General features: G+C 38.0%; 2 protein-coding genes across 2 annotated transcripts; one reads left to right on the top strand and one right to left on the bottom strand.

The window, feature by feature from the left end:
* Window positions 1–1,351: 1,351 nt before the first annotated feature.
* On the bottom strand, window positions 1,352–27,400 carry LOC133528203 (N-alpha-acetyltransferase 40). The gene is made up of 5 exons (XM_061865471.1): window positions 27,244–27,400; window positions 26,758–27,014; window positions 26,292–26,450; window positions 5,971–6,129; window positions 1,352–3,451 (listed from the first exon to the last, which is right to left on the bottom strand). The coding sequence occupies exons 1-5, from the start codon at window positions 27,247–27,249 to the stop codon at window positions 3,361–3,363; spliced, it is 672 nt and encodes a 223-aa protein (XP_061721455.1). The 5' UTR covers window positions 27,250–27,400; the 3' UTR covers window positions 1,352–3,360.
* Window positions 11,786–25,232, top strand: LOC133528199 (UDP-glucosyltransferase 2-like). Its single transcript, XM_061865463.1, has 6 exons — window positions 11,786–12,288; window positions 19,145–19,612; window positions 19,742–19,912; window positions 22,663–22,894; window positions 23,750–23,972; window positions 24,790–25,232. The coding sequence occupies exons 1-6, from the start codon at window positions 12,115–12,117 to the stop codon at window positions 25,139–25,141; spliced, it is 1,620 nt and encodes a 539-aa protein (XP_061721447.1). The 5' UTR covers window positions 11,786–12,114; the 3' UTR covers window positions 25,142–25,232.
* Window positions 27,401–27,442: the final 42 nt, after the last annotated feature.

The raw sequence follows: 27,442 nt of genomic DNA, 5'->3' as shown, positions 1-27,442 counted from the left end.
TGAATACGAGTATCAAATGATATTTCGTACATAAGTTCCGAAAAACTCCGGATTGCAAGGCGCACGCTCTTACCGGTAGGTTGCCGGTAGGCCACCAGCGCTTTTTTTTGCAGAACACCGTGAAAACTATTTTTAACTAGTAAAAACGTTTACCCTTGTCAAAACTAGTTTTAACTTTAAATAATTAGTGAAAACTAGTTTTCATCAAGCCGATACGGAAAACTAGTTATAACCAGGGACAACGCCTTTTCACTTGAAACAGGTTTTTACAATAACAAATACCAACAAACACGGAATACAATAATGTTACCCTTATTAATAAATATGTTCTGTGCCCACATTACATATAAGGCAAATGATAAAATAATTAACCAGTTACTTGACGTTATAAAGTGCATTTTGATCCGGATATCACATCATGTTGCCGACAAAGAATAGCTTAACAACACCACAATTCGGGGGAGTGGCTCATCCTAATTAAACATTTTTTATCTTCATTTCATTAAGCTCATACCTCTTATGCAAGTATTTACGAGAAGGGGTCAAACCAATCATTCACAGGTCCTGTAGATAAGCATTATTACAGATTACCGGTCAATGGAAAGACGTTCTTATCTGTTAGAGTGACGAAGTTTACTGACTATGAAATGTAAAAATGTGAATACAATGTGCGAATATGAATCCTACCTTATTCTCGTAAGTCCCGGCGTACCTACTTGTTACGATACACATTAAATTAGAGTTTTAACTCTGGGTCTATTATATTTTATACGACGCTATTCATATTTTAATACCATATAGTAGTAGTTACCTCTTCTTTATCTAATCTCCAAAATGCATTTGCAAGTATACTTACTACGTATGCGAATTATATCAAGTTCTGGCGCCGTATGTTTATGAAAATATTGACTGTATTATTAAATGTATTAAAAATATTTGAAATGTAAATCAATTTTCATGCAGTCCAACGAATATAGGATTCTGTGAAAAGCGTATAACGATCGAAATTTATATGTCCATTTTGTATAGAGGAACGAATAGATAAATATGGGGCTTACGCTTGAATGGATCAGAATAGATACTTTTTTCCATACAATAATACCATATAAAATACAAAAAAAACGCCACAAAATGAGCTTTCAAAACCATTATGATGGCAGATTAACTTGTAAGTGATACTTTATAAGTTGTTAGCAAATATTTTACATCTAACACGTTTTTGTATCAACATATTTTATGGGGTTGTGGGATACAGTCTAATAATTATTGTTTTTTATATATAAATATTTAATTATAACTTTTTTCTGTTTTTGAAGGTTGGTTTCTAATGAAAAAAATAAAACAGTATTAATTTGCAAAACGTTTGTATTTATTTTGCTAAAATAAACTTAATCGTTATGAGATGAGAATTATCAGTTTAAGGTACTGATGAGTTATTTGTTAACAACCTGTTAAACTAGTTACAAAACACGGAATGTCGTGATGGACATAACTAAGAATTATACCGCAGACGACTTTGTATAGCGATTTGATTTATAAAGATTTCGGTCACACTTTTGTGCCGTAGTACTAACTGCGGAATACATAACTCAGTGGACCACGCTAAGTTCTCTCGCCACATAATTGTCACTGCAAACGTAGCGTAGACAATCTCTAGAGTTACGAACAATTCATACGAACAATAATTACGATACAAGTAGTAATTTAATTAACGTATAGTATAGTTATGGTTTGTATTCTCAGATAGTACTTGTTTGATTTATTAAATGAAGTGACACATAGTTGATTAGGACCAAACAAGGCCGCAATACGTAGAAATAAGATTATTATATCCAACGGAAAGCTTTTGTTAAAAATATTTTTTTGGTGGCACTCAGAATTAGATATCATTCAAAGGTTAAGTTAGGTGAATCGCTACAAAAAACAGTATGCATGAGTTTTAAAATATAAAAGTTCATTATCAATGTCATGTGTAAAAATACAAAAATATTTCTATTTTTCATTGCAGAGAGTAAAAAGAATAGTGTAAACTATACACTTTACCATACGGTAGACTAGGAACTGCATATAAGCTTATGGAAAAGATTCAAAATTAATTATGACATCCATCATATTCGTATATGCCTTAACATGGGCCCTTATGTTTCAAATTATGAATATTTGAAATTAACAAACAAAGAAGACTTACATAATTAATAAGTCCAAAATACTTAATGAAGTCCAAAAAAACAAACAACTTCACCACACCAACGCGAAGAAAATACTATGAAATACAAACAAAAAAAAATCAAATCCAAATGAACGTAATAAAACATGTATCATTCAAAATCATCATTTAAAAGTCAATTCCACCAGCTAACATAAGGAAACAACTCAAAATTTGCATCTGATTTCTTTGCCCCACATGTGGATAAAATGCAACTTTCACATTAGTTTTCGAACAATCAAGAGGGCCTTTACCAGTTGGTGTGGTGAAAAAACAATTACAGCGGTAAAGCTGTTACCTAGTGATATGTCTAATTTTGCTTTCTTTTGAACCTTTGGTTTGTTATTTCTGTTCCTATAAATCAAAGCCCACATCAATATAACATGTAACAATTCGATTTTATTATATTCTGACAATAGGGAATATTACGCGAAACTCTGCGTGGGGGCGTCACGACCACAATCCATCACAATCTGAGGGTCTACCGCGAAACAAGAAAATCGAAATTTAGTTATCTAATCTCTCTATCACTCTTGCATATTCGAGCGATGAAGAGGCCGATAAATAAATATCGATTTTCGCGTTTCCCGGTAGGCCCCTTGTAATCAAACCGCCTTGATGCATCAATGTCATATTTGATCATCTGTGAAAACTTGTCAAAAAACAGTTTAACGCCCAGTATGTATAAGTTACTCTATGGTTTACGAAAAACGCTAGTGCTGCACTCTGGCGGTAGAACATTGCAGTAATACTCCCTATTGGTCGCAAAATCGCCCTTTGAACGCCACGCCCATCGTGTGCGGCGCGGCGTTGTGTACCTTGTCGGAACGCACGAAGGTTGATGTTGGGCTGCAGCCGAGCGCGTCAGGTGTCTCTATGATTAAATTAGCAGGATGCAGCGGAATATGTAAGGTTATAATCCTGCGATTAGCCATTAGGTCGAAGTTAAATTGTTTCATTGAGTTTGACTGCTGTTAATATTAAACTTCGGACAATTTGATGAATTATGATGTGCAAGATAAACTAAACTAAACATTACACTAAGTCACTTGATAATGCGAACATATGGAGTATGGAATGGACCCACTTGGGAAAGGTCGATGATAGCGGGTTGCTGGCCAGCTGACTAGGTGGTGGTGGCAGTGGTGGGGATGTTAAGTCTCCTCCTGGGCTTCTGTGGGCTTGCTCAATATCTCGTAATGTGCGGCTTCTTCAAGCGCTGGACTCGTCTCGTCCAAAACGTATCTGTAACAATAAATACTGTAAGCATTTGTCTCAACTCCGTTACTCGTGAGAGGGTGAAAGAAAGTTAAAAACGAAAGAAGCACGACCACCCAAATCATCCATGGAAGAGCAAGTTAACGCTTTTGAAATTGAGCGTCAAAATGAGCTTGACGCAAAGCGAGACGAATTAGCATCAAAAATTTATTTAATAATTTGATTTTTGTTTGCGGCGGAGGCAGGATTTTGAACCGGCGTTTTCAGCTTACGCTACCGCGAACACCGAACTTCGCAAATTGCGGGCATCTGTCACTATCACACTAAATACTTCTTAGTTGAAGTAAAAGACAATGATACCTGCAATTTGCGAACTTTGACTTCCGCGGTAGGTCCTCTGGATCTCTAGGGCCTAGGCTACCCGACGACAGCCGGTTAGTGGCCGGGTAGCCTAAAGGTTAGCTACGCGTTAGTATATGGCATCTTTTTCAGTTTATAACATCGACATTCTTAAACGATAATCGACAGACCTTGTATCTTAGCAATAAGGTTCAAAATGGTCAGTTAACAGTTTGGACGTTACAACATAAGGCTCGGCCACCTGTACTGCAGCTATCACAAACAACTACTACGTCGGCGGCGGAGTGTTATCATGTCCAAAGTGCGCTCGTACTCTCGTCAATAAGATTGGGCGCGCAAGCTAACTATAGGCGTGTCAGTGGGTGGAGCAGCGGCTTTCTACCAATATTTTTTCTGACATGTAAATAGAATCAGTGATTATCATAATCACTCCCTTATATTATATCATTAAAAGATCTGAGTATCCGTGCCATCTATTTAATATAATGTTTGGCATACATTGTTCAAACTATGTCTGATGGTATGTAGACTTGGGAAAGAAGCGTGATTGCATCTATGATGTGAAATAACTGTCAGATAACTCATTTAATCGCCAACCAGGTTGGTTGGTTGGTTGGTTTTGGATTTGGCTTAAAGTCCGTTAAATTTCTGAAATATGTCAGCGGAGAACTGCCACCTTAGACTCGCGGTTAGCGGCGAAAGTACAAATTATCTGTCGTATCGCGAATGCTCCACTCTTAATTGTACCGGCCGCCAACTGATGACAAATAATGAGCGAAATTATGACACATTTAGATTAGGGCGTAATCTGAATGTGACCTTAACCCCGGATTAAATAGTTGTTGAGCACGAGTGTCAACTTGTCCACGTCTTCCTTATGCAAATTGCAGAACGTAGTAACGTAGTTACATTGTGACATTAAAATGATATCTAAATGATGTCAGTCGCGCGTAAATAAATGTATTGGCGCAAGCGCAACGCACGGGCGACTGACACCATTTTGATGTTACAATGTAAGTACCTAAGTTTGATTTGGCCTCAGTATCATGGGCAGCGACACGAATCGGATTTCCCGATAAGACTAACAGCAACACTAAGAACTGACCATCCGTGAACCTTTAGCCTTACCAACTTTGACACTGACATATTCGCTATCGTATGCGTAACTAACTTTCTATAGGTACATAGCACTAATATGCCAGTACAAGCGAGCAATCTCGTGGTAAGGCTACTTATTTTGCAATAATAAGGTTTACGAATTGTCAGTTAACAGTGTCGACGATGGTACGTATTGATACGTGGTATTTACATGAATAGTAGTGAACTCGCCAAGATGTCACATCTCTGTGTAAAATGTTGAAAGGCACGAAGATCCAAGATGTGTCCACGAAGAAACGCTCGAAATCCTTATTTTAAGTTTTATAACGGTCATGACTGATAACTCTGTGCTTCGCATACATAATGTTTTGAAATCTGGACTACAGACTCGCGGAACTTATTTGTAGGTATAATGCATGTGTGTGTCACTGCATAATAAATCGTTGCAATGATATGATAACGCTAATTAGGCGCTATGGCATTACATTACTCAGCAAGTTTTTCATAAACTGTAAGTAATCGGGGTTATGCGTTCACCTACTGAAATGTGGTACCATATATAATTGGAAATTGCCATTTGTCACGATAAGGTTAACGCCTACTTTATTGCAATCGCGAACTTAAGTGACTTTTTCTTAAAAGAAGTGATTTTTTAACCCGCAACTTTTATGGTTATTCTAGTACGAATCACATCACGAGCTCTTTCGAGTGCAGTAAGAATATTCGCAAGAAGGAGTTAGTACCGTACCGACTCGTAGGCCCGGACTAAGGCACTGGCGGCGGGATTGTGCGCGAGCACGGTCAGGTGCACGCAGCATATGCGCGTGGCGAGCGTGAGCTACAAAGTGCTAGTACTGTACCGACTCGCAGGCCAGGACTAAAGCACTGGTGGCAGGATTGTGCGCGAGCAAGGTCAGGTGCACGCAGCATATGCGCGTGGCGCGCGTGAGCTACAAGGTGTTAGTACTGTACTTACCCGCAGGCCCGGAAGGAGGCGCTGGCGGCGGGATTGCGCATGAGCTCGATCAGGCGCACGCAGCGCATGCGCGTGGCGAGTGCGAGCTACAAGAAGTTAGTACTGTACTGACCCGCAGGCCCGGAAGAAGGCGCTGGCGGCGGGATTGTGCGTGAGCGCGGTTAGGCGCACGCAGCGCATGCGCGTGGCGAGCGCAAGCTTCTCCAGTACGCTGAGCACGCGCTGTCCGAGGCCGCGCCGCCGCCCCTCGGCTTCCACTTGAACCTCATAGCTGGAACAAATGAAGATATTAAGATCTGTTAACGAAGCATACTCGTATAGCGAATAGATTCGAAGCTTTATCGGGGAGTAGCGGTGAATGCTTGAATTTTATATATTACAGCCGTACGACTCTATTAGATTGTAGATTAGTGATGGTTCAAGGTTATACGGACGCTACCCTACAATGCGTTTACTACGTACCGAGAAGGCATGCCACTTTGGATTTATGACCATTATACAGGGTTGTTTTTCTAAGTTTTTGATTAATAGTCTTCCTGGAACTCGTTCCATGTAACATTAGCATATTTGTAAGTGAAATTTTGAATGATTTCAGGGAGAACCATACGATACGGTGGGATACGGTGGTGAGCGGACGTGCCCGGAGCATTTGTTCGAGTCCCATAAAACGCGTAAAGGCCCGGCGGAACAATGATCCCATCGCCCCGCCAGATGCTGGTGCAATCGCTGCAACAACATCTGGGTACCGACGCGCGCTAGCCGGGGCTCTAACGACGCGTTCTTGCTTAGTTTCAGCCTTTCGTGACAATGGTTATATTACATATATCAGTGCAACCCGGTCATATTGTGTTTACGTGTACCAGTGCGTTGTACTGGGTGAGTGCGAGCCGTTACACTTAAGCACCAGGTGCATAAAAACTAGACGAGTAGGACCCAAATCCTGAGTGCCTATATACCCTAAATAGGCATCCTAAGTATCTAAATACGTAAAACACGACCTTTACGAACGTCATCTCTTCTGCTTACTATTATTTAAGTAGGTGCTAACTTCCTAACTCGCCCCACTAAACGTATCTAGCAATTATTATTTTCGTATGAAAACTAGATTTTTTAGAATAGGACATCATATCGACTAAGTAGCTGAATACAGAACAAGTATAGTTTATTTAATTACCCTTACTTATAAAATAGAACGTACAAAAAAACATCACAACTGCGGGTAGCATAAAAAAAGCATTGTGGATTTCTCCCATAGACCAATAACGAATTTATTTCTAAAAAAACACCAGCACGAAGACAAAGACCAACAACTTACCTTTATATGGTACCATTTTGTCAAAATTACAGACTATTGTTCCTATCTACAAAAGCCGGCTTCACTGAAACGTGGGTACAATAAGCGAGTAGCGACTAGTTGTACAGTACACGTGCTCTACCCGGACCTAACAAACGGACAAAAGAATAAGAAACACCTAACTATAGCGACAGCCAGGTACATTGACATTGCGCGAATTAAGAAAGCACTTAATAGGTGGCCGGCAAATTGTATAAATTTTTATTGATGTTTATATGTTTTTTAAGTGACAGTGTTCTTATGCTCGAAGCACCTGTGTCGGTGTGTAAAATATATGTGTTTTGTGGTTTTCTTATGCCAGAAGTGTTTGTGTTGTGCACTGTTAAAACCTAGCTTTGTGCGTCCGCTGAGCAACTAATCCCAGCGTGTTTGAACTGTCTATCGACATGTTATGCTGAAATCGTCTAATTATTTCGGGATAACATACGAGAGGACTGTAGCGCAACGCAAGACACTTGAGTTACCCGATTAAACGGAAATTTTCTTGTATACTGAATCGAGCGGTGATGGACAATAATTACGGTATGGTACGCTACTTAGAAGTCAAGGATTGCCGCAACCCCTGGAATGCACCTGAAGAAAATAATACCATAAAAGAAAACTGAGATATATTACAGGCGTTCTTGCCCAACCAATAGGTACTGTTTAGCTGTTAGTGTGTTAAATTAGTTATATACTGGTTTTCAGTGGTGGCTGTTAAATTAGTGTTCTTAAGTGTTGTGTAGTCTTATGGGTGAGTGTAATAACGTGCAGCGGTATTCTACCGACATATACAACGCGCCTCGGGACTGTTTGGGACAGAGTTAAGAGGAAAAGGCATCATATATATGAGAAGAATTCACACAACCGAAATTTGGCACTATTGCTGAAGATATACAACAACAAGCGGAAAAAATATACATATAAATAACCGGACTGGTCTAATCCGAACAGGAACTTACGAAAACTATGAAAGGGCACCGATTGACGCTAACTTCGAGTCGGACGAGAACGAAGGACTAGTGATTGAACAATCCACGTGAGAATTACAACCAACTATTATATAAATCTCGGAGAAATTAACGCAACTCAACTCGCAGTCAACATCCCTTCGTATTTATTTACACTAGTATTTATCTATCTTCCTTACACTGGGCACGATGCTAGTATTCGGTCTGGTTCTTCTACTCCCGTCAACTCCTATCCTTGACTGCACGAGCCCCACACTCGCTACCTGTATTATTGGCTCACCGGTGTCTCAGGCAGTTGAGAATGCCGGGGCGGCAGATGATGGAAGGACTACACGTGTCGGCCCGGATAAACATCCTAGCTCAGAACGGGTTTGTCTGGACGGAGGTTGTTAGCGTACCGTAGCATACGCCTCTGACCGACGGCCTGTATGGTACCAGGGCCTGCAATTGAGCAAGCTCGATGAGCCTCTCCGTCCCTCCCTCCCCTTTGTGATCAACGCCTCTGCATCCTTGCAGCAGTAACTGCTGGCTAGTGTAGTCACTAAACGTAAACGCAAACTGAGGGAAATTTTGAATGATTTCAGATTAATATTCCTTCAAATTTACTCCTCCTTCGACAGTGTGAAACATATATGCCTATGTTTTTTTTATACCACGACGCGACGGTGGAATAAAAAAAACGACAAGTATACGGCCCGCCTGATGGTAAGCAGTCACCGTAGCCTATGGACACCTGCAACTCCAGAGGTGTTGCATGCGCGTTGCCGACCCTTAAAAAATCTGTACACAATGTGTTATTGTTATCCTTTTTCTACGTAAAATAAGTAACAAACACACATTCGTTCACATATGTAAGCTTTTGCTTTAAAATATCAATGAAATGAAACATTCGAATTACGAAGGTCGTTCATTACACGTTCTCTGTTCGTGTATTACGAGCAGGTATCATCATCAGCAGGTATATTGCGTCATTTAAGAATGGCAAAATTCTATAATAAAACGTGTAAAAGTTAATAACCGCTTATCAATGCTTAGAACATTTTGTGATGGCGATATCTTATTTCGGGATACGTATTAAATAAGATGTTGTATATATTCTGTCACATGCACACATTTTTAGGAATTATAAAAAAATCAACATAATGAGGTTTAATAAAAATGAAAAGTAATAAAGAGAATATGTAGGAAATAAAGAAGTTAAAATATTGTCGACGATTTAAATGTATGCCACAGAGCCATCAATCCAGCAAACATAGATAACAAAAAGTTGAAAAGCTATAAACCGAGTTTACATAGGTCTTTCGTTTTGAATGTGTCGCCAGGTCCAAACTTAAAACCGGTTGACACCGCCTTCATTAATATCGGCTGAGTAGCTTCAAGATACGCTGAAATACACGACACAAGCTTACCCAGATTTACCCACACTACAAAAATCATAACCCTTTCTTTTTCTTCGTCGTAGTATTGCTTTTCTAGATAACAGTCAAGCATTTGCCACAGTGAAAGGTAATTAAGAAAAACTAGCTTTACTTATAAAATTTCTCGAATTTTACGCGTAAACATCCTATTCGTTTACTAGAAACAAACTATCAGATAACCTATAATGCGTGGTGAGGAATAAAGTAACTATCAGCTCCTCCGACCCTCGCCGGGGTCAGCAATCAGTATTGTCACATCTGGGCGTTAATGAAGACGGTAATCAATAAAAAATAATTGGCAGTGTGCATGTGTAATAGCTGTTGCTATCTTGTAGTCAGTTATAAGTGCGTACGTATCGCCAATAGGGTTGTTTCCATCTACAAATCTTAGGGCAGAATTGTATCCCAATAAATACTTTTGGATTATAAGAACATGTTAAACTACTTTTAGGGGACCTGTAATGACCATATTTTTGTAAATATTGAATTTAAAATATCTTTTGGCATACGTCACGTAACCAAACTCGAAACGTCATTGAAGATTCTGATGACGTCACAACTCTCGGATTGACACTGTTGACAGTTAGGCGATAAACAACAAATGACAAAAGTCAGTTGACAGTTCGTATCTTCTACGTGTGTATGTAGTTATGTGTCAAACCGTAAACTGTGACGTCACACAATTTTCAAAGAGCGTTTTGGGCGCGAAAGCATCTGTCAAAATATATTATGTTAATTTAACATATTTAAAGCCGTTTTTAGTATGAAAGTTGAATTTTAGGGCAACTTTTAGTTAATATAGAACGTAATACAAGCGTTTCAAAAAATTTGAAACAACCCTATTAACAATGGTTTTATATCGCCATTTTATATACCGACGTGCATATGCAATACCAAGACATGAAGTCAGTCATCACCAAGTGGAGAGGCAACGGGACGCACCCGAAAATGGCAAAAGATTTTGATTAGTGAAATTGCAGAAGTTAGAGTGAACCATAATCATAACCAGCAATAAAGTCTGCGTGTGGTTCGGAAAAGCAACCGATGTAACGCAATCTAATTCGATTTTAAAGGTATGACATTAAATCCATATAATGTTTTGAAATAATCGCGTGACATCTTTCATCCCAATACATTTTTCGATTGATGTTTGTCGATAAACCATTGTCATCTTGCCTACATTTGACATAGATTTTAATTGTTTACAAAAATGTTGCTTAGGTAAAATTCCGACTTAAAATAGGAAATGCATTCACCCGCTTGCAATGTCAGTCTGTTTATGGGTCATTCATATCATCGTGGGTTGAACAGCAAATTTTCCGTAATGGCGATGAGCCAATTATCAAAAATAAAACTTTTCCTCATCAAAACACATAAAACTGCAGAAATACCTACTTGAGTAGAATATGCATTGCCGGTATTTGGAAGCTGAATGCAATTTTTTTTAAGGATGGCAGCTTTATGCTTTGCATAGTTTCTTGGAATGTCTAAATAGGTACCTCATTTTCTTGATTAGGGACATTTAATTTCGGATTTGATGACCGTATGAACAATGAATTTACAAAGTTTGTAAAATTAATGTTACAAAAAAAATGTTTTTATTTTTAGAATTTCACCTTTTTAAAACATTGGACAGGAAGGACAATTTGTGATTTGACTTTAACCCTTTAAATAATTTATACTTAGTCATTATTTTATTTAAATACTAAGCAAAATTTGCGGAGTTTTCAATTAGAGAGAAAAAATATTGTTGAAATTTATGTAAAATAACTTGAAGAGTATCATTTGCCTGTATTTATGGCCATTATGGGAAAACTTAACCTATATCGAAACGAAGACAATTGTAAGATTTTGAACTTTCATTTAAAGTAAATAAGTAAGTAGAGTATACGCTGTAGATATACCTCAAACCGTCTGTAATTGTAATATGTTCACTGAACTTTTACTGTATGTTATTTTTTTATGGAAGTTTTGTTGTAAGCTTCCGAACAGTCTCTATATAGGACCACTTTAGTTAACTAAAAGTTGGTCCTAATATTTAAGAAATAGATCCATTTTAAAAATTTCAAAAATATTGACAAGTCAAATACCACAGCCCTACCTTTATTTTCATGATTTGCCAAAAATTGGCTTTCTACACCGTTTCGTAAATCCGCACTCACACGCGCAACCCACGTGGACCGCGGGCTGCGCAGAACAGATCGGTCACCTACAGTTCATCCGAACACACAATGAATGTTGACACGATCGAGATGTATAACCGCTACACAACGAGTAAGGACTGCCGCCGCCTCATTGCCCTAGCAGACGAAAGCGCGTCAAGTCGTCACGAAGAAATTTATCTAAGTAGTCGCGAATCGGAGGGCGATAGGGGGTCTAGTAGTGAATGAAGGCTGCTTTCTCCGTGGGTGGGCTCGCGCGGTGGTGTTACGGACTACAATCAGACGGCAGAGTGACGTCACAGCTTATCGGGGGCGGGTAGCGATCGGCGACGGTGGCCGGGACACTTGCAAACTAAGGCTAGCGGCGGCGAGATGCGGGTGTGGGTGGTGTGGTTGGTTCTGTGGTGCGCGACGGCGGGCCATGCGGCGCGCCTTCTGGCGGTGCTGCCCACCAACACGAGAAGTCACTACGCGATGTACGGGAAGCTTATCGAGGCGCTGGCTGAAAGGCAACATCACCTCACCGTCATCACACATTTTCCAATGGTACGTACGATTAATACTTAGTTGTAAGAGTTTTGAGGGGAAGAAGTTCAGCTTGGTAGAAGTTTTTTAAATTCATAGAAAATCTAGTAACATCTACGGATTAAATTCATTTCAATAAATGTTATTTTATTTAAAACATTTTTAATAATTTCAAATTATAATTAAACTAGTTAAAATAATCTTTAATCTTTTCATATTCTACAATACAGTTTACATATTTACGTCCAGAAAAAAACCTACACAGATATATTAAATAAAAAAATATAAAACCACAGGACGTCTAAAACAGGCTTTACCTACATACTCGTATTATGTTCACCACAATCATAATCATAATGAGTTTCTTTATCAGTGCGATCTTTCACTACAGATTTCATCGTTTGCTGATAAAAATCACCAATAATATAGAATTTTCTTTGCGTAAAATAAAAATAATGTGATATTTGGTGAATTTAGTGATGTCAGTGTTACCAAGGATTCGGTAAATTTTAGTGTTATAAGGTTATAACAAGTAATAAGTTTAGATAAAATAGCCCCTTTTCCAATCCGTATAAAGACTAGCCCTCAGTGCGAGAGTTTCAATTAATCAATTGAACAATTAACAAATAAATCGATTTTAGAAGTTCTAAATCCGTTTCTATATTTAAAACTCGATTAAAGGAGCATTATTTATTAAACCTTATTATTATTATTAAATACTTTCTACGGCTTTTTAAACGTCCATTTTTACAAGCTTAGCCCTACTGTTAGTATGTATGTATGTTTGTGTCAAATCTTGGAAGCTAAATTTGGCCCACTTGTCGGTTTCGGATCGAGCTGAAATTTTGCATACATATGTAAGTCGGGTGACAATGCAATATTATCATGATATGGAGCTGATCTGATGACGGAGACAGGAGGTTGCCATGGGAACTCTGTGATAAAACAACGCAAACTAATTGTGTTTGGGGTTGTTAAAATTGCCTCGATGAGTATTAGTTGGCTGTGGAAAGAAAAGTACAGTCAGCGATTTAAGCTTGTACCAAAAATGAAACTGTTGCCAAAAACTTATTTCTCTTTATTAGAATATAATAAATGTCAACGACTGTACTACGTAGATGATGACAAGTTTTGCTACAGACGTTAAGTGACTCATTTATTTAATCGTAAGTTTCAGTGTTCAGTTATTATCAGTCGTGGATGTTATACATTACATTATCATTGATTTTATTAGCGTTAAGACCGGATATTATTTCATAAACAATAATAACGGGTCTGGTAAAACCTTAACATGTATGGTCGTAGAAATACATCGTAGTAGGAGTATCTAAGTCTGATAGTGATTGGGCGGCCGGAACGAAGTTAGAGTAACAAACTGTAGAGGTCAGTGGTGGGGCTCCAATACATGTTACGTGAGTGAAGCAGACCCTAATTTGGCTTACTGGGGGCCTAGTCACGATGAGAAACGTTCGCAGAGAAACGAAACGCTGTCTCTATCACACTATGGTGTCATTGTAGCCCGCGGCACCCACTGTGATTACATTGTATGAAAATGACTTTAAGATCACCTGGGTCACCTGGATCCGGGTATGTCCTTAAACTACGTCCAAAAGAGAGGTATGGGCAATGTGAATGTCATCTCGCCTTGTGTGGTAGGGCACAGCACAGCAGATGTCATTCCAGATCTAGAGCAGAGCCCAACTGGGAAAGTACCTCCACCTTACAGAAAACCGCAGCCAAATAACACTTGACCCTACTCATAGTGTTGTGTTCCTGCCGGTGAGTAAGGTTGCCAGAACTCAACGAGGGGGGTGGGCTAAGGTCGGCAACGCGCATGTAACTCCTCTGGAGTTGCAGGTGTACATAGGCTACGGAGACTGCTTAACATCAGGCAGGCCGTATGCTTGTTTGCCACCGACGTAGTATAAAAAAAAACTTGGGAGGTCGAACTGTACCTTAAGCCTAACGCGGGCCTAGTAAAAATTCTAATCATCGCTAGAAAACGCCAATCGCAACTTATATAATGTATGGAGATAGTCACGTGACATTTATAGCATGGTCATCCCGATAGGGACCGTGCGCGTTGGAGGGTCTGCCATCTTGTGGCCTGAATCGGAACCATAAACATGCACACGAACACGTCACGTGTAACGTGTTTTCTTGTGCATAGTAGGTTTTGCCATCTTGTGGGCTACATCGGAACAAAAAACATCACATTTACGCCTCGCGCCAAAAATCTGACGGCTCCTGTGCTGCCTCCTACAGTTCATGCACGCTCCCTATACATTCTTTCTTTTTTTTGGGCTTTCTCGACGTACCATGTTATTTTGGCTAGTTGTGTTAAGGGCGATTATCCCAGTACTTCCGGTCGCACACCACGGGGCCTAGCCAGGATTACCATGGTTCGCAGAAAACGAAACAAAACGCTATTCTATCTCTATCGCACTATTATGAGACAGAAAGCGTTTCGTTTGTTGTAGCGCAAACGATTGTCAGAGCGGCGTCCAATATAACCACGATGTTTAAGCACGATGACGTCGACACAAAATACGCCTTTAGAGTAATGTGTAATTAGTGGGATCAATAATCTGTATGCGGTCAGTTACAAATATTACCATACATTGCTAATATTCTCGATAACAATGCGCTAAGGCAGAGTATCGCGCAATGAACCCATGTGCTTTCAGCTTAACCACAGGTTGTTTTGAGGACATTGATAACTTGATAAGGACCAAAAATTGTAATAACATTTTTTTTGCGCGCATGGAAATAAACGCACAGAAGTTATCTTGTGCACACATATAGTATAGTAGTGGGTTTTTTGAAGAAACGGCTAGAAATATATTGTTAGAATGATCTCAGTTATAATTTTGTTTCTCAAAAAAATAATAAGCAGTAGAGCTGTCTACCTAGGCCATATTGGTTATCGATTGCGTAAGCTCACTCGCAGTGCATCTCACTCGCATCACTGATATACAAACCTGTGATAACTCGGGGCACATTCTAGGGATTTGATATCGATAAAAAAGATGTCTTTATATAATAATACATGTGCTCATTGTTCTCAAAATAGTTTTGCTAAAGAACTCCTTTCAGGCATATATTACGAAATAAATAAGGTTTGTCTCGAAATGGTTTATATACCTAATGGTATTTTTATGACTTAAGATAAATTTAACTTTTAATGTGCTTTTAGCAATAAATGAAGACGGAGTAATGTTTAAGAAATAATAAATAACTATATAAAATGATTATAATAAAACATTTAGTGCCAATGTGGAAGTACTAACCTGGTTTAAAAATAAAATAAATACGTCCAAAAAAACACCTTTTTAGAATTTAAGAAGCAGTATACAAAGCTACTTTGTATAAACAAATTTATTTTGTAGATCATTTAGATGTTGACATTAAAATCGATATATTTAATTGTCGATAAAATATTTTGCTACGTCACGTCGTTGTCTAAGTACCCTCAACACAAGCCTTATTGAGCTTACTGTGGGACTTAGTCAATTTGTGTAATAATGTCCTATAATATTTTATTTATTTTTATTTAATTATCTACGCTAGCGCAAACGACCGCGTATTTAAACTCATGGTAAGGGTCATCCCAGCATCTCCACCAACGTAATGTCTAGTCAGCAAAACTATTGGCTTAGCAACCTTGCATAGGTACATATTCATATTCAGGGGTGCTAAACTAATGATTTTGCTGACTGTACCACGTGTACTATAGTTATTTTATCGCGTTTAGGTTTTTTTTAGTGACTATGTGGTCTTTAGGTATTGATAAATGTATAAAAAGGTGACAAAACGTTTGACAAAACTAATAAAAGGCGATACGGAGAAAACGTACTTGGGTATATGATTTTTTAAATGCTGGAATTCATCTGCCGATGAATGGCATTATTGTCTTTTGTTATACCCATCCGCTAATTACCTACCTGTATAAAATAAAATGCATAAATCACATAAAATTTCATATGGATAACAACTTTACCCTCTTAAGATCAAGGTTCAAATTGTAATAGCATGCACTCGGCATAGATTATTCGGAAATGAAATAAAATAATGGTCACCGGGCCTGTTATTTTATTAATCTTATGGTATTTTTTTTAAATTTGTTCTTAGAAATTTTGATTTGAACCTTTTTTTAATGACGGTAAAGTCATTGTTCGTACAATATCTTTTGTTATTTATGCATTTCTTTTAACGCAGGTAAGTGCTCGGGTTTAACAAAACACAACAATGCCATTCATAGATAGATAAGCTCTCACTGGAATACAGCATTTTAAAGTTTCTACTACTTATATCCTCATAATCCATTACAATGTGCACTCTGTTTCAATTTAATTTGAGCCTTTCATAAACCAAATAAAGTAGCATTTATTTTGATACGTTCGCAAAGAAAATAAATAATTTACTATACGACAAGGTCCAAATCAAAAATAAGATAATTTTGTATAGCTTGGATATACGACCCGATCCGAACTTTAAGGTACGTCAAATATTAGGTCTAGATACGATGTGGATCGATATGGATATCGGGCCGATAGTCGCCGGCCTTAAAACTACATACATTTAGGTAGTTATTAAAAGCGACATTACTTAGTAACTATACCTATGTGCGGCACACATCGTTTTAAATTTTGATTTATCTGGCATGCATTTAATAACAAGAAAAAAAAACTTAACACCGATAAATATGAACTTTTCTGTACCTAGAATGAAGAACCGCGTAAGCAGTCATATTATCGGTCATTAAGTTTCAAGTAGTATTGATATGATACTGACTAGAGGTCATTTCGATTATGGACTCGGCAACGAGTTAAGATATTATCTTCATCTTACCACGAGGGCGTTGCCCTGTCTTCGAAAATCATGGGCTCATAGCGTGTGAATTATTATACCCGCTCAAGTCACTGTCGCTCGTTGAGATCTATTCGACCTTGTGATGTTAAAAATCATGAGTGATGAGATCAGCATTAGAGTTCATGATAGAGACCCAAATTTGCGAACTAAACTAATAAATTAAAGAAATTAAAAATCGGGATTTCTACTTTTGCATATCGTAATAGTGTCGCCCGATGCGACGCATACTCGTTTGGTCACAGCAGTAGTTTAATATTGACACCAAGCCTCAATGAATATGTGTACCGGGTCCACATACGCTTACTGCGTTTCTCACGTACTAAGTGTATAGTTCGTGCCATCCACGATGACGCGCAGATTTGTCAAATCTAACCTTTAATAACATACGAGTATACATAATACGAGTCAAGGCAAGCTTCTTCATGAATGACACGATCTATAAAGCGGGTATATCAAAATATCAACGCCAAACCTATATGGGTGAACGAACTAAAACACGGGTTGGTCAATGCCAAGGACGCGCGGTCGTTGGTCGCTTCGCACACGTATATTTATAGCTTTATTTTAAAACTCGTCTCATTAGAAATACGTATAATATAAACATCCATTCAGATAAATGTTAATTGTGATGATATCGGCCAAATGGTTCCGTTTGACGAAAAAAACAAGTCGCGAAGATACCTAACTTTTAACGTAACGAGCTTGGAAATCAGAAGACCAAGACTCAGAGATGCCAGTGTTACAGATTGGGTTTTGACCGATATGCCGACTTTGCTAACCTTGGTGACATATATCTATGCACATAGGAAGAGAAATAGTTAAAGTGCAGTAGGTACATAAAACGGAAAAAAAAGTAGCGCTTTTTTGGAGCACAATATGGCTGCCATACATTTAATGAACAATCTTGAGGCCTTTTTTCGATGGCCTGTATAGAATCTGAGTTTTTGACTTCCGTTCGATAGAAAAAATATTACGAACTAGGTCTAAAATGTATGGCTATTAAGATTTATAGACGAAAACTGTTAATGTATATTATGTAAAAAAAAACATGATGTCCGCCTTTCCGGACACGTACTTCCGTCTCGTTCACGCTTACTCTCAGTGAGAGTGAAAGAAGAACATGAAATTACTGTAAGTACCTTAATCACACGACAAAGTCGACGAACAGTCACATTATCACAAAGGTAATTTTAAAGTCTTTCTTTATTGCTACTACGTGTAGCAGACAATCGAACGAAAAGAGCGGTACTGAGTTAAAATCCTGAAAGAGTAAATATCGCGAGGTCAGCGCAAATATCTTTTCTTGCCGTCCGACCAAATTTATTCAAGTTCAATACATTTTACAGTACATATGGTGCTACTATACCGCACTAGTGCGAAAATTAGCATATTACGTTACTGTGTCGAACATTTAAAAAGCCATATGTACTGTAAAACGTTGTACGATACATGTGCGAATAGGTAATTCGCAATTCGTGTCAATTTAAAATACTCCCTTCGGTCGTGTTTTAATTTATCGCCACTCGTTTCGAATTTCCTATTTTTCGCACTTGTATCGTAATGTACTATTATAACATTAAACACCTCTATTGAACATTGAAAAAACAAGTTTTTAAAATTCACTGGCAGCTAATTAGGTAGTAGATTTCTTTACAAAAACAAGCCCCAGTGATATCTGGATGCCGGCTGAAGCGAGTACATGCTGCCCTCTCACCTCTCGTGTCTGCGGTAGAGCGGCGCTTATCGCGCACGCGCGGTGTCCGTCTAAACTAAACACTCGCTCATTCAACTTATGTGCCCCATTTCGTCATTTATATATCTGTATCCTTTTAATGTTAAGCGTTTTTGGACGTTTCTTTCAAGAGTGAAACTCCACCTAAACAATGATCTATCGAAAACACCTAAAGAAGGAAGACTCGAGAACATTTACCGCTGAAGACTCCATCTTTCGAAAACACGTTTCTAAAAACGATTTTATTACACCTAATCTATTTTATTGTTACAGAAAAATCCACCTCCAAACGTTGAAACGATCAGCCTAGCCGGAACTATACCTGAAATCGCCAACAACCTTACCAAAGAGCATAACACATTAAAACCAGAGTTCATAGGCAACTTGGAGCAGATAATACAAGAGTGCGTAAGGACATGTGAAATTGTCTCCAAGTTACCAGCTGTAAAAGCTCTGCTTAATTCTACTGTCACATTTGATATGGTAATAGTTGAGATATTCGGAAGCGAATGTTTCCTGCCGTTTGGTAGGAAATTCCAAGCTCCTGTAGTGGGATTTTTATCCAGTGTCCCCCTACCATGGGTGAATGACCAACTCGGGAACCCGGAGGCGACTTCCTACATCCCAGCCTATATGATGGGCTACGGACAACACATGACGTTCTGGGAAAGATTTATGAACACGCTATCTGTGTATTGGGCTAAGATATTGTACAAATACCAGTCACAAATTCCTTCTCAGGTAAGTCTTTTAATAAATTTATTAAAATATTATTGTCATTGAATTTGATCACAAAATATCACAGTTGATGACCAAATTTTTTATTGAATGATTGTAAGGATAGATTTTAAAAGCGTGCTTATGTTTCAGGTAATAGCAGATCGGCTCTTCGGCCCTGGACCAAAACTAGAAGCCTTAGCTCAAAACTACAGTTTGGTGCTGTCGAACAGCCATTTCAGCATAAACGAAGTGCGGCCACTGGTGCCGGGCTTAGTGGAAGTAGGAGGGCTGCATCTGGACGACACGCAGCAATTGCCAAAGGTAACACTTTCATTGTTAATCAAGTCCCCCTTACGAAAGCGTTTATCAAGTCACGCTTGTATTCAAGTTAAGCATTTCAGTAGGTCGCTTTATATCTAATGCTACTTGCCTGAATGCAGTTAAGAGCTAAAACAAGGAGATTTTTTAATAAACAAACCAGGTGAATACTTATCTAAATACCGAATGACTTTTAAGTACTAAAGAACCAAACGAATATGAAATTTCAGTGATTTTATAAATGTCGTAATATATCTAATCACAACGACCCAAATATTCGGAGCGTCGTGCATCTTAAGACCTCTTTACAGACGTAAATAAGTGAGTAGGTTGTGTAATCGATTTTATTCCATTCGAATCAACGGGCAAGCAAATAAATTAGTATAAGTCGTTTAAGATGTTCCAATGTTAATTAATGCAAGGTTTACGGAAAATATTGTTAAAAGGAGTAGAATACTAAGAGCATGATTACGTTATCACGTATAATTGCAGGCGGAATTCATCGTGATCATATCGTACGAGTCACTGGGTCACCTCGGCTTCTCGCGAACGCAACCAATAAATCAGCGTGCAATCTATTGGATTGTTGTTGTGACATTGTAGGGTTGTAGAGTAATGTAGACCTGAATGACACAATGAAGCATATCGTTGATAATTTGGTTTATGAATAGGTCTGGTCATACGTTAAATTTAAACCAGGTAGATGTCCGACTGAAACCGGATTTTTACCCGAAACCGGAGGGTCGGTTTTAAGCTAGTTTCCGCCGAAACCGAAAGAGAAACTTTTATATATAGACACGTTGTTAAATGGTTGAAAAGAAAATGGTCGGTGGCCTCTCTTTTTAGTCCTATGATCAATGAAACACTTATAATTTGTGCAAGTAGTATAAAAACCGGCCAAGTGGAATAGAAAAGAAGCCGAACGCGATTCGAAAGTACAGTTAGGGAATATGAAGGTTTGTCACTTTTGAACCTTAATGCCACGTACGTTTTGTACGTAGAATCGAAAAGTGGCAAAACGTCAAATTCCGTGATTGTACAATATAGTAGTCTTGGCCGAAACCGGACCTTTGGCTGAAACATGATCTTTATGCCGAAGCCGACACGATCTACCAATGGGATGGGCAGTTAGGAGTGTTGTTGCTGAACGCTAAGGCCGAAGCCGAATGACACTTTCAGCATTAACGGTATGATTATAATCAACTGAAGAATTGTATTCATGTCATTTGAAAATTGAATTTAAATATTATATACAAATTTTACGATATAGTCAAATGCAGATACAATGCATTTAAAAAGTTCAAGTTTTTAAATGATAAACCTAAATAACTGTATTACATTCATGCCAGTTGGCACCACTACGTCACGTCACGTGTATCGTTCCTGTGGCAGACATTGTCACTGGCAAGTCGGTGCAAACTTAGCGTGGTTGGACTCCATGCACGTGTGTTATTACATTACTGTTTATACCTATACATTTTGCCTTCGGACTAATAAAGGATAAGCAATAACAACTTACACATTATACAATAGCACAACCATTTAAATTACTAATTATTACCAATAAGAATGGTATAATTGGATTAATGTCAGAATTATCTATTCGTATTATATAACAAAAGTGACCGAAGTATGACATTATCATTAAAGAGCAGGAAACAATGTTAGAACTATAATAGTTAATAAGTACCTCTTGATATTTATCGGATTAACCTATTGTATTGTTATGATGCACTTCTCTCAAGTACGAATGGACTTAAATCGGAAAACCTTCACGGAAAATTCCAGTCAAATCAATTTGAAGTACCTAAAATAAATCAGGACGGTGGACATTCACCATCTCACTTTAGAAACGTATATTTATGCACCATGTTAAGACGAATCGAAAAATAGTTTTTGATGAAATCTTCAGCGAATTAACAATACATATTATCATAGATATTTTTAAAGAGGGTATCGATTAATACTACTGAACATTGGGCACTTTCTGGAACTTAAATAGGTTCAATTGAGTCGTTCCTTTTGAGTTATATTTATATGGGTATGAAATAAACTAAACCAAGAAATAAACCAGGAGCCGAGGTAAATAAAAATCTCGTCTAACCTGATACTTGCCCCAGAGCCACAACATTCGGAGCTATGCAAATTAAACATTCGCCAATCAAACTTTGTACTTAGTGGTTCGATGCTATAACACTTAACCCAAATTATATAGCAATAGTGAACTATATCGACCTGGGACCTTAGACCTAATAGATAGCGGCACTATTCTCCAAATTACCCATAATCTGTTCCCAAACAAGCAGCGGCCTACTTTCCACTGATAGACATACGGTCTGCGAACACGGTCTAGTTATAACTTGTATCTGTTATTCAGATCGATAATATTTCGATGATATTGCCTAATTCTAATAGAGATAATGAATGCGATTCTTATCTGTCCAAATATTGGCAACAAATTCGTGACCATAGAAAATCATAGCTTATCCAACAGAGCTACGGACGTAGCAAATGAAATGATAGACACCATTTAACCCAAAATGTAATGCCTTCCTACTGTCTAAATTTTGCGCAACTTATACTTTCTTATTGGAGCTTCAGTTTGTCATATCAAATGGACCAATATTTCGGGATTCCGATTGATATAAATACTAAGTCCGATTAAACGATATGTCTATAACGACGCGCTACTAGAGCCATATGCCCAGTAGTTATAATGCAGATGATAATTTATATTTACATTTATTTCTCAGGAACTGAAAGTGCTACTTGACGCGTCGCACGAAGGCGTCATCTACTGGAGCTTCGGCTCCATGTCGCGCATTGAGACGATCCCCAACCACAAACTGGCTGAGATATTCCGCATCATCGGCGAACTGCCGCAGACTGTATTGGTTAAGATGGATCGACGGATGCTGGCCCGGAATCTGACCGTGCCCGACAACGTGTACACTATGGACTGGATACCACAGTATAAAACTCTATGTAGGTAGTCATATTTTGATTTAGTAATCTGAACACAGTTAGGTCTACTATTAGGGCTTTGAGGTTTTGTTGTATAGATAACATACTAAGCAGTTAGAGGCGTTAGAGCGGGATAGATTTACAATAGTCGTTTCAACTTTTATAAAACAGCTAACTGACCGAATTATCTGAAAGGTTTTTTGAAACGTGCCATTAATACGTTGACTTAATCATTTAATTACATGGACCAAATTGAATAACGCTTTCTTACTAACATAAATTAATCAGTACCTCGGCGACCGAGCTTTGCTCGGTTATAACTATTTATTGTAATATGGTGGTGTATAGGTGATAATCTACACAAACTTAAAAAGTAAAATGTGAACTGACAATTATCATTATTTACAATCGATTTTAACCTTACAGCACTTGTCACAGAGTAACGCCATCTATTGTCAATTTCTCTTATTACATAGGTAATTTTTTTACTAAAATTAACTTGTCTAAAACAATAAAAATTAAAAAATTATATATAAACTTGAACATATTAAAAAAAAAAACAAAAGTTAGTCACCGGGCGAGATTCGAACCCGTAACACTCGTTTAGCAGTCCGTGTCTTAACCCGCTGGACCAGACGGACAGTGGCTGGCAACACGAAATTAGCGACCATATTCTGCGTCGAAAGAAAAACGCATGAAAACTCGAAAACACGCGTTTTCCCAAACATAAGACTAATCTAGATAGATTGTATACCCCCAAAAACCCCCCTATACCAAATTTCAGCGAAATCGTTAGAGCCGTTTCCGAGATCACAGAAATATATATATATATACAAGAATTGCTCGTTTAAAGGTATAAGATAATACAATTTTCAGGTCATCCCAACGTGAAGTTGTTCATATCGCACGGCGGACTCCTTGGTACGCAAGAGGCGGTGGCGTGCGCCTCGCCCATGCTGACGGTACCACTGTACGCGGACCAAGCGCTCAACGGACGAGCGATGGCTGACAGAGGCGTCGCGCGAGTGGTCACTCTCAACAGGGACTTTGATAAGGACCAGTGGCGGGAAGCACTGAAGGATTTGCTTAGTAATCAGAAGTAAGTGACTTTTTGTCTTGATATCTACCTGTAAAATCGTGACCATGCTCATGGTGCTACTGTATACCTCGAAACCAAGCACTCAACGGATAAATTATGGCAGACAACGGCGTAGTGCGAGTGGCCACACCTAGCAGGGACTTTGAACCAGTGGCGGGTAGCATTGAAGGATTTGCTTAGTAATCAGAAGTATATAAGTCTTTATGCGCTGTTTAGTTAACCCACAGAAATATGAATATAAGAGTTAAGCGACCTTTAAAATACCTAATTAACCTAGACCTTCTAACGGTAAAACTGAGTATAACTTCAGAGAAATATGACGATCGATTCGTCGATGAAAAAAAAAACAAAAAAGTAACGTCGCTAACAAAGATAAGTCAACTCGGAAATCATAACATTGTCGCTAAGGAGAGATCGTAAAAAAAAGCTCATTGGTTACATAATTACTAAAGACCTATTTAATAACATTCGACCCATATCGTAGACCAGTCTCATACAAAGCCCATTGTCCTATGACTGTCCTTTTGCTCTTACGACGAAACTGCGTACTTAAACTGCTGGAACTTTCTTCGAAGCAAAAAACTTTCTCTGTAAGACTAGACAGTCAGACGCTCGATTTATCGATGACGGCACCCCGTCCTCGCAAACAAGGACTATCTCGGGCACGCGCACACCGCCACACGCGGCAAAGCACCCGTATCGCCTAACTAACATTTATTGCCAATAAAAACGCCCTGCTATCTGTTTACAACGAACTTTTAGATAACCTAAGGCACAAGCTATGTAACTGAACTTTAATAAATAATATTTGTTGCAGGTACAAAGAAAACGCCTTAAAGCTGAGGGATATCTTTTTAGATAGGCCGCTATCGCCGCTCGACACTGGAGTATATTGGATAGAGTATGTTCTAAGACATAAAGGTGCGGGACACTTGAGGTCTCCCGCGTTAGACTTGCATCCAGCTCAGCACATGCTACTAGATGTAATCGCCCTTAGCGTAGCTTTAACTATACTATTAACTTTCATTCTTTATATTCTATTTCGATATCTTTGCACTAGGTGTATCAAATGGTGGCCTAAAGAAAAGCTAGTGTTCGAAAAAAGGCTGTTTAGAAGAAACAGTTTTTTGCTCTGTTTGCTTTGGAAATACAAAGTGAAAGCTAATTAGTTAATTCAAATTGAATTTATCGTAATTTAGGTGTAAGTGTAAATAATAATGAGTAAGATATTTATGTTGATAATAGAAAATACTATTTGAATCTTGTTTTCTTTTCCCTTTTATAATATCTCACTAAACACTTTCACTATAGCTTTATAGTATAGATAGTCTAGTTGAACTTGACGGTTGTAAAGTAGTAAAACAAAAAAGATACAGATTTAAATTTAAATTAATTCACCTCACCAACTCCCTATGTGGTAGATAAATATGGGTAGGTACATAGAAGTGCCTTACGCAATAAAGAGGTCCAGTTGGAGTAAGAATCAGAAGACGGACTACATTGACCCTTGTAATGGAATAAACTCTAGGCTAGAAACTAGGCCACTTTGGTAATAGTTTGTTTTCCTCCATCACATCTAGTAAATTTGAAAAAAATATTTCGATAAACCCATTGGAACAAGTCAGTGTTTGAGCCCATAACCTCGAATTGAAACTCACACACCCTACTGATCAACTATTTACTCTAGAATATCAGGGTTACTACCTTGTGATAACAATAAACTAGTCAACAAAGTAGCAGGTTGAAGGCAGTAAGAGATTATTTTACTCTATCAAATTCTAGTAATTGAGCCATTATTTACGAGCCTACTTAATCTAGTTTATTAAATAAGTTGTTTACTCACCCTCATCACACACAGTGATGTCATTGTTTTTATACTTTATCATACAGCTACTATAAAATTCACATTACTTGTAGTGGAAAGTTTTGACCCAATGCCTCATGATGGATTATTTTGACGGTTTTTTGTGGTGCATTGTGTATGAGTTTTTATCGCAGTAAGAATATGGAGTCGAGATTAGCAATAAAATTCATTCACTCATATTCATACTCATACTAATTCATTTATTTAATAAGTGATTATAATTTTATAATCAAGTACAATAATGTTGATGAGTTTGTAAACAATCCTCTAATTTTGATGAATGAATATGAGTTGAATTTTATTGATAATGTTGACTCCATAGCTCATGTCATAAAAACTCAGATGCCTAGTAATATGCCTACTTGTTGAATAAAACATATGGGTAGTGATGTACATCATTTAAACATATAGGTAGTGATGTATATGTGTACCTTGGATTGGCAAAATTTACTCACCAATACACTACAGGAATCCCAAAGTCCATGTCGAACCTGAAGTGTGAGAATGCCAAGAGGGTGCCGGAGTTCTCCTTAGCTATGAGGTACCAGGCCGACTCATCCATCATTTCCTCCACCTTTTTCTCCTTGTTCCAGCCCCAGGCACAGGTTTCATACCTGAAACACATTAAAAAAAAAACCTTGTGGGAGGAGTGGTATCCTGTACTTTATCTTGAATGAGGGTAAATGTTTTGCTAATTTACATGATTTGCATAAGCATGTAATTACTTATCTAAGGTGTAAAAAAGCTTGCAGGAAGTATGTGGCTCTTTGGACCTGCATTTGCGGCCCTTCAACAGACCCACTTAAGCATATAATCACAAACCATGATGATAATAGTGACTAGTTTTAGTGAAATCCTAATACATGTTGTTGTTTTAGCAACAAAAGAGATAATTTAAATAAAATAAGCTTAATATCTTACAATTTTTTCATATTCCTTTCAGTAAGGTCTATTGTCCAGTCTAAAACATTTTTGTCGAGATCCGTGACCCGCTGTATATACATTTCAACGTCCAGGTCGTTACTCCGGTACACTAGCAGCTCTTTACATAGTGAAGCCAGGTCTGTCAGCTTGTTTGCTGATGTCACATGGGACATCCCATCGGCAATGCGGTACTGCTCCTGCTTCCTAGCGAGCCTCTTCTCTTTGCTCTTGTTTACTGATGATGTAGATTTCTTCTACAATAATTACAGGCAGTTATAGGGACAAAGCTTCTTTCCAAACATAACCTCAATAAGTAAACAGAAAAAGGTGGTATAATAGGGCTGGAGTTCGTAAAATCATTGTTATCTCCACTGCACTGTCTTTACTAAATTAAAATTATGTTTTCTTGAAGCTTTTAGAATAAAATATATAAATATTGTACAAATGAGGCACATCATGTTTTCATGAAAATGTACTACTTACACCCATGTTAGCTTTTTGGTAATGGACTATATGAATGGAAAAATAAGTTAAGAATTATTATGCGTTGTTTTTATATTATAATTCTTCCAAAAACTGTATAAACAATCAATGTAAACACGGCGGGAAATAAATTCGGTCTGTCAATGTCATTTTTTTTAAGCATAGATAAAAAATGTTTAGCCATAGACACTAAAAAGTT

Source organism: Cydia pomonella, chromosome 19 (genome assembly GCF_033807575.1).
Source record: "Cydia pomonella isolate Wapato2018A chromosome 19, ilCydPomo1, whole genome shotgun sequence".
Lineage (NCBI taxonomy): Eukaryota > Metazoa > Arthropoda > Insecta > Lepidoptera > Tortricidae > Cydia > Cydia pomonella.
This window is presented reverse-complemented; position numbering and strand designations above follow the sequence as displayed.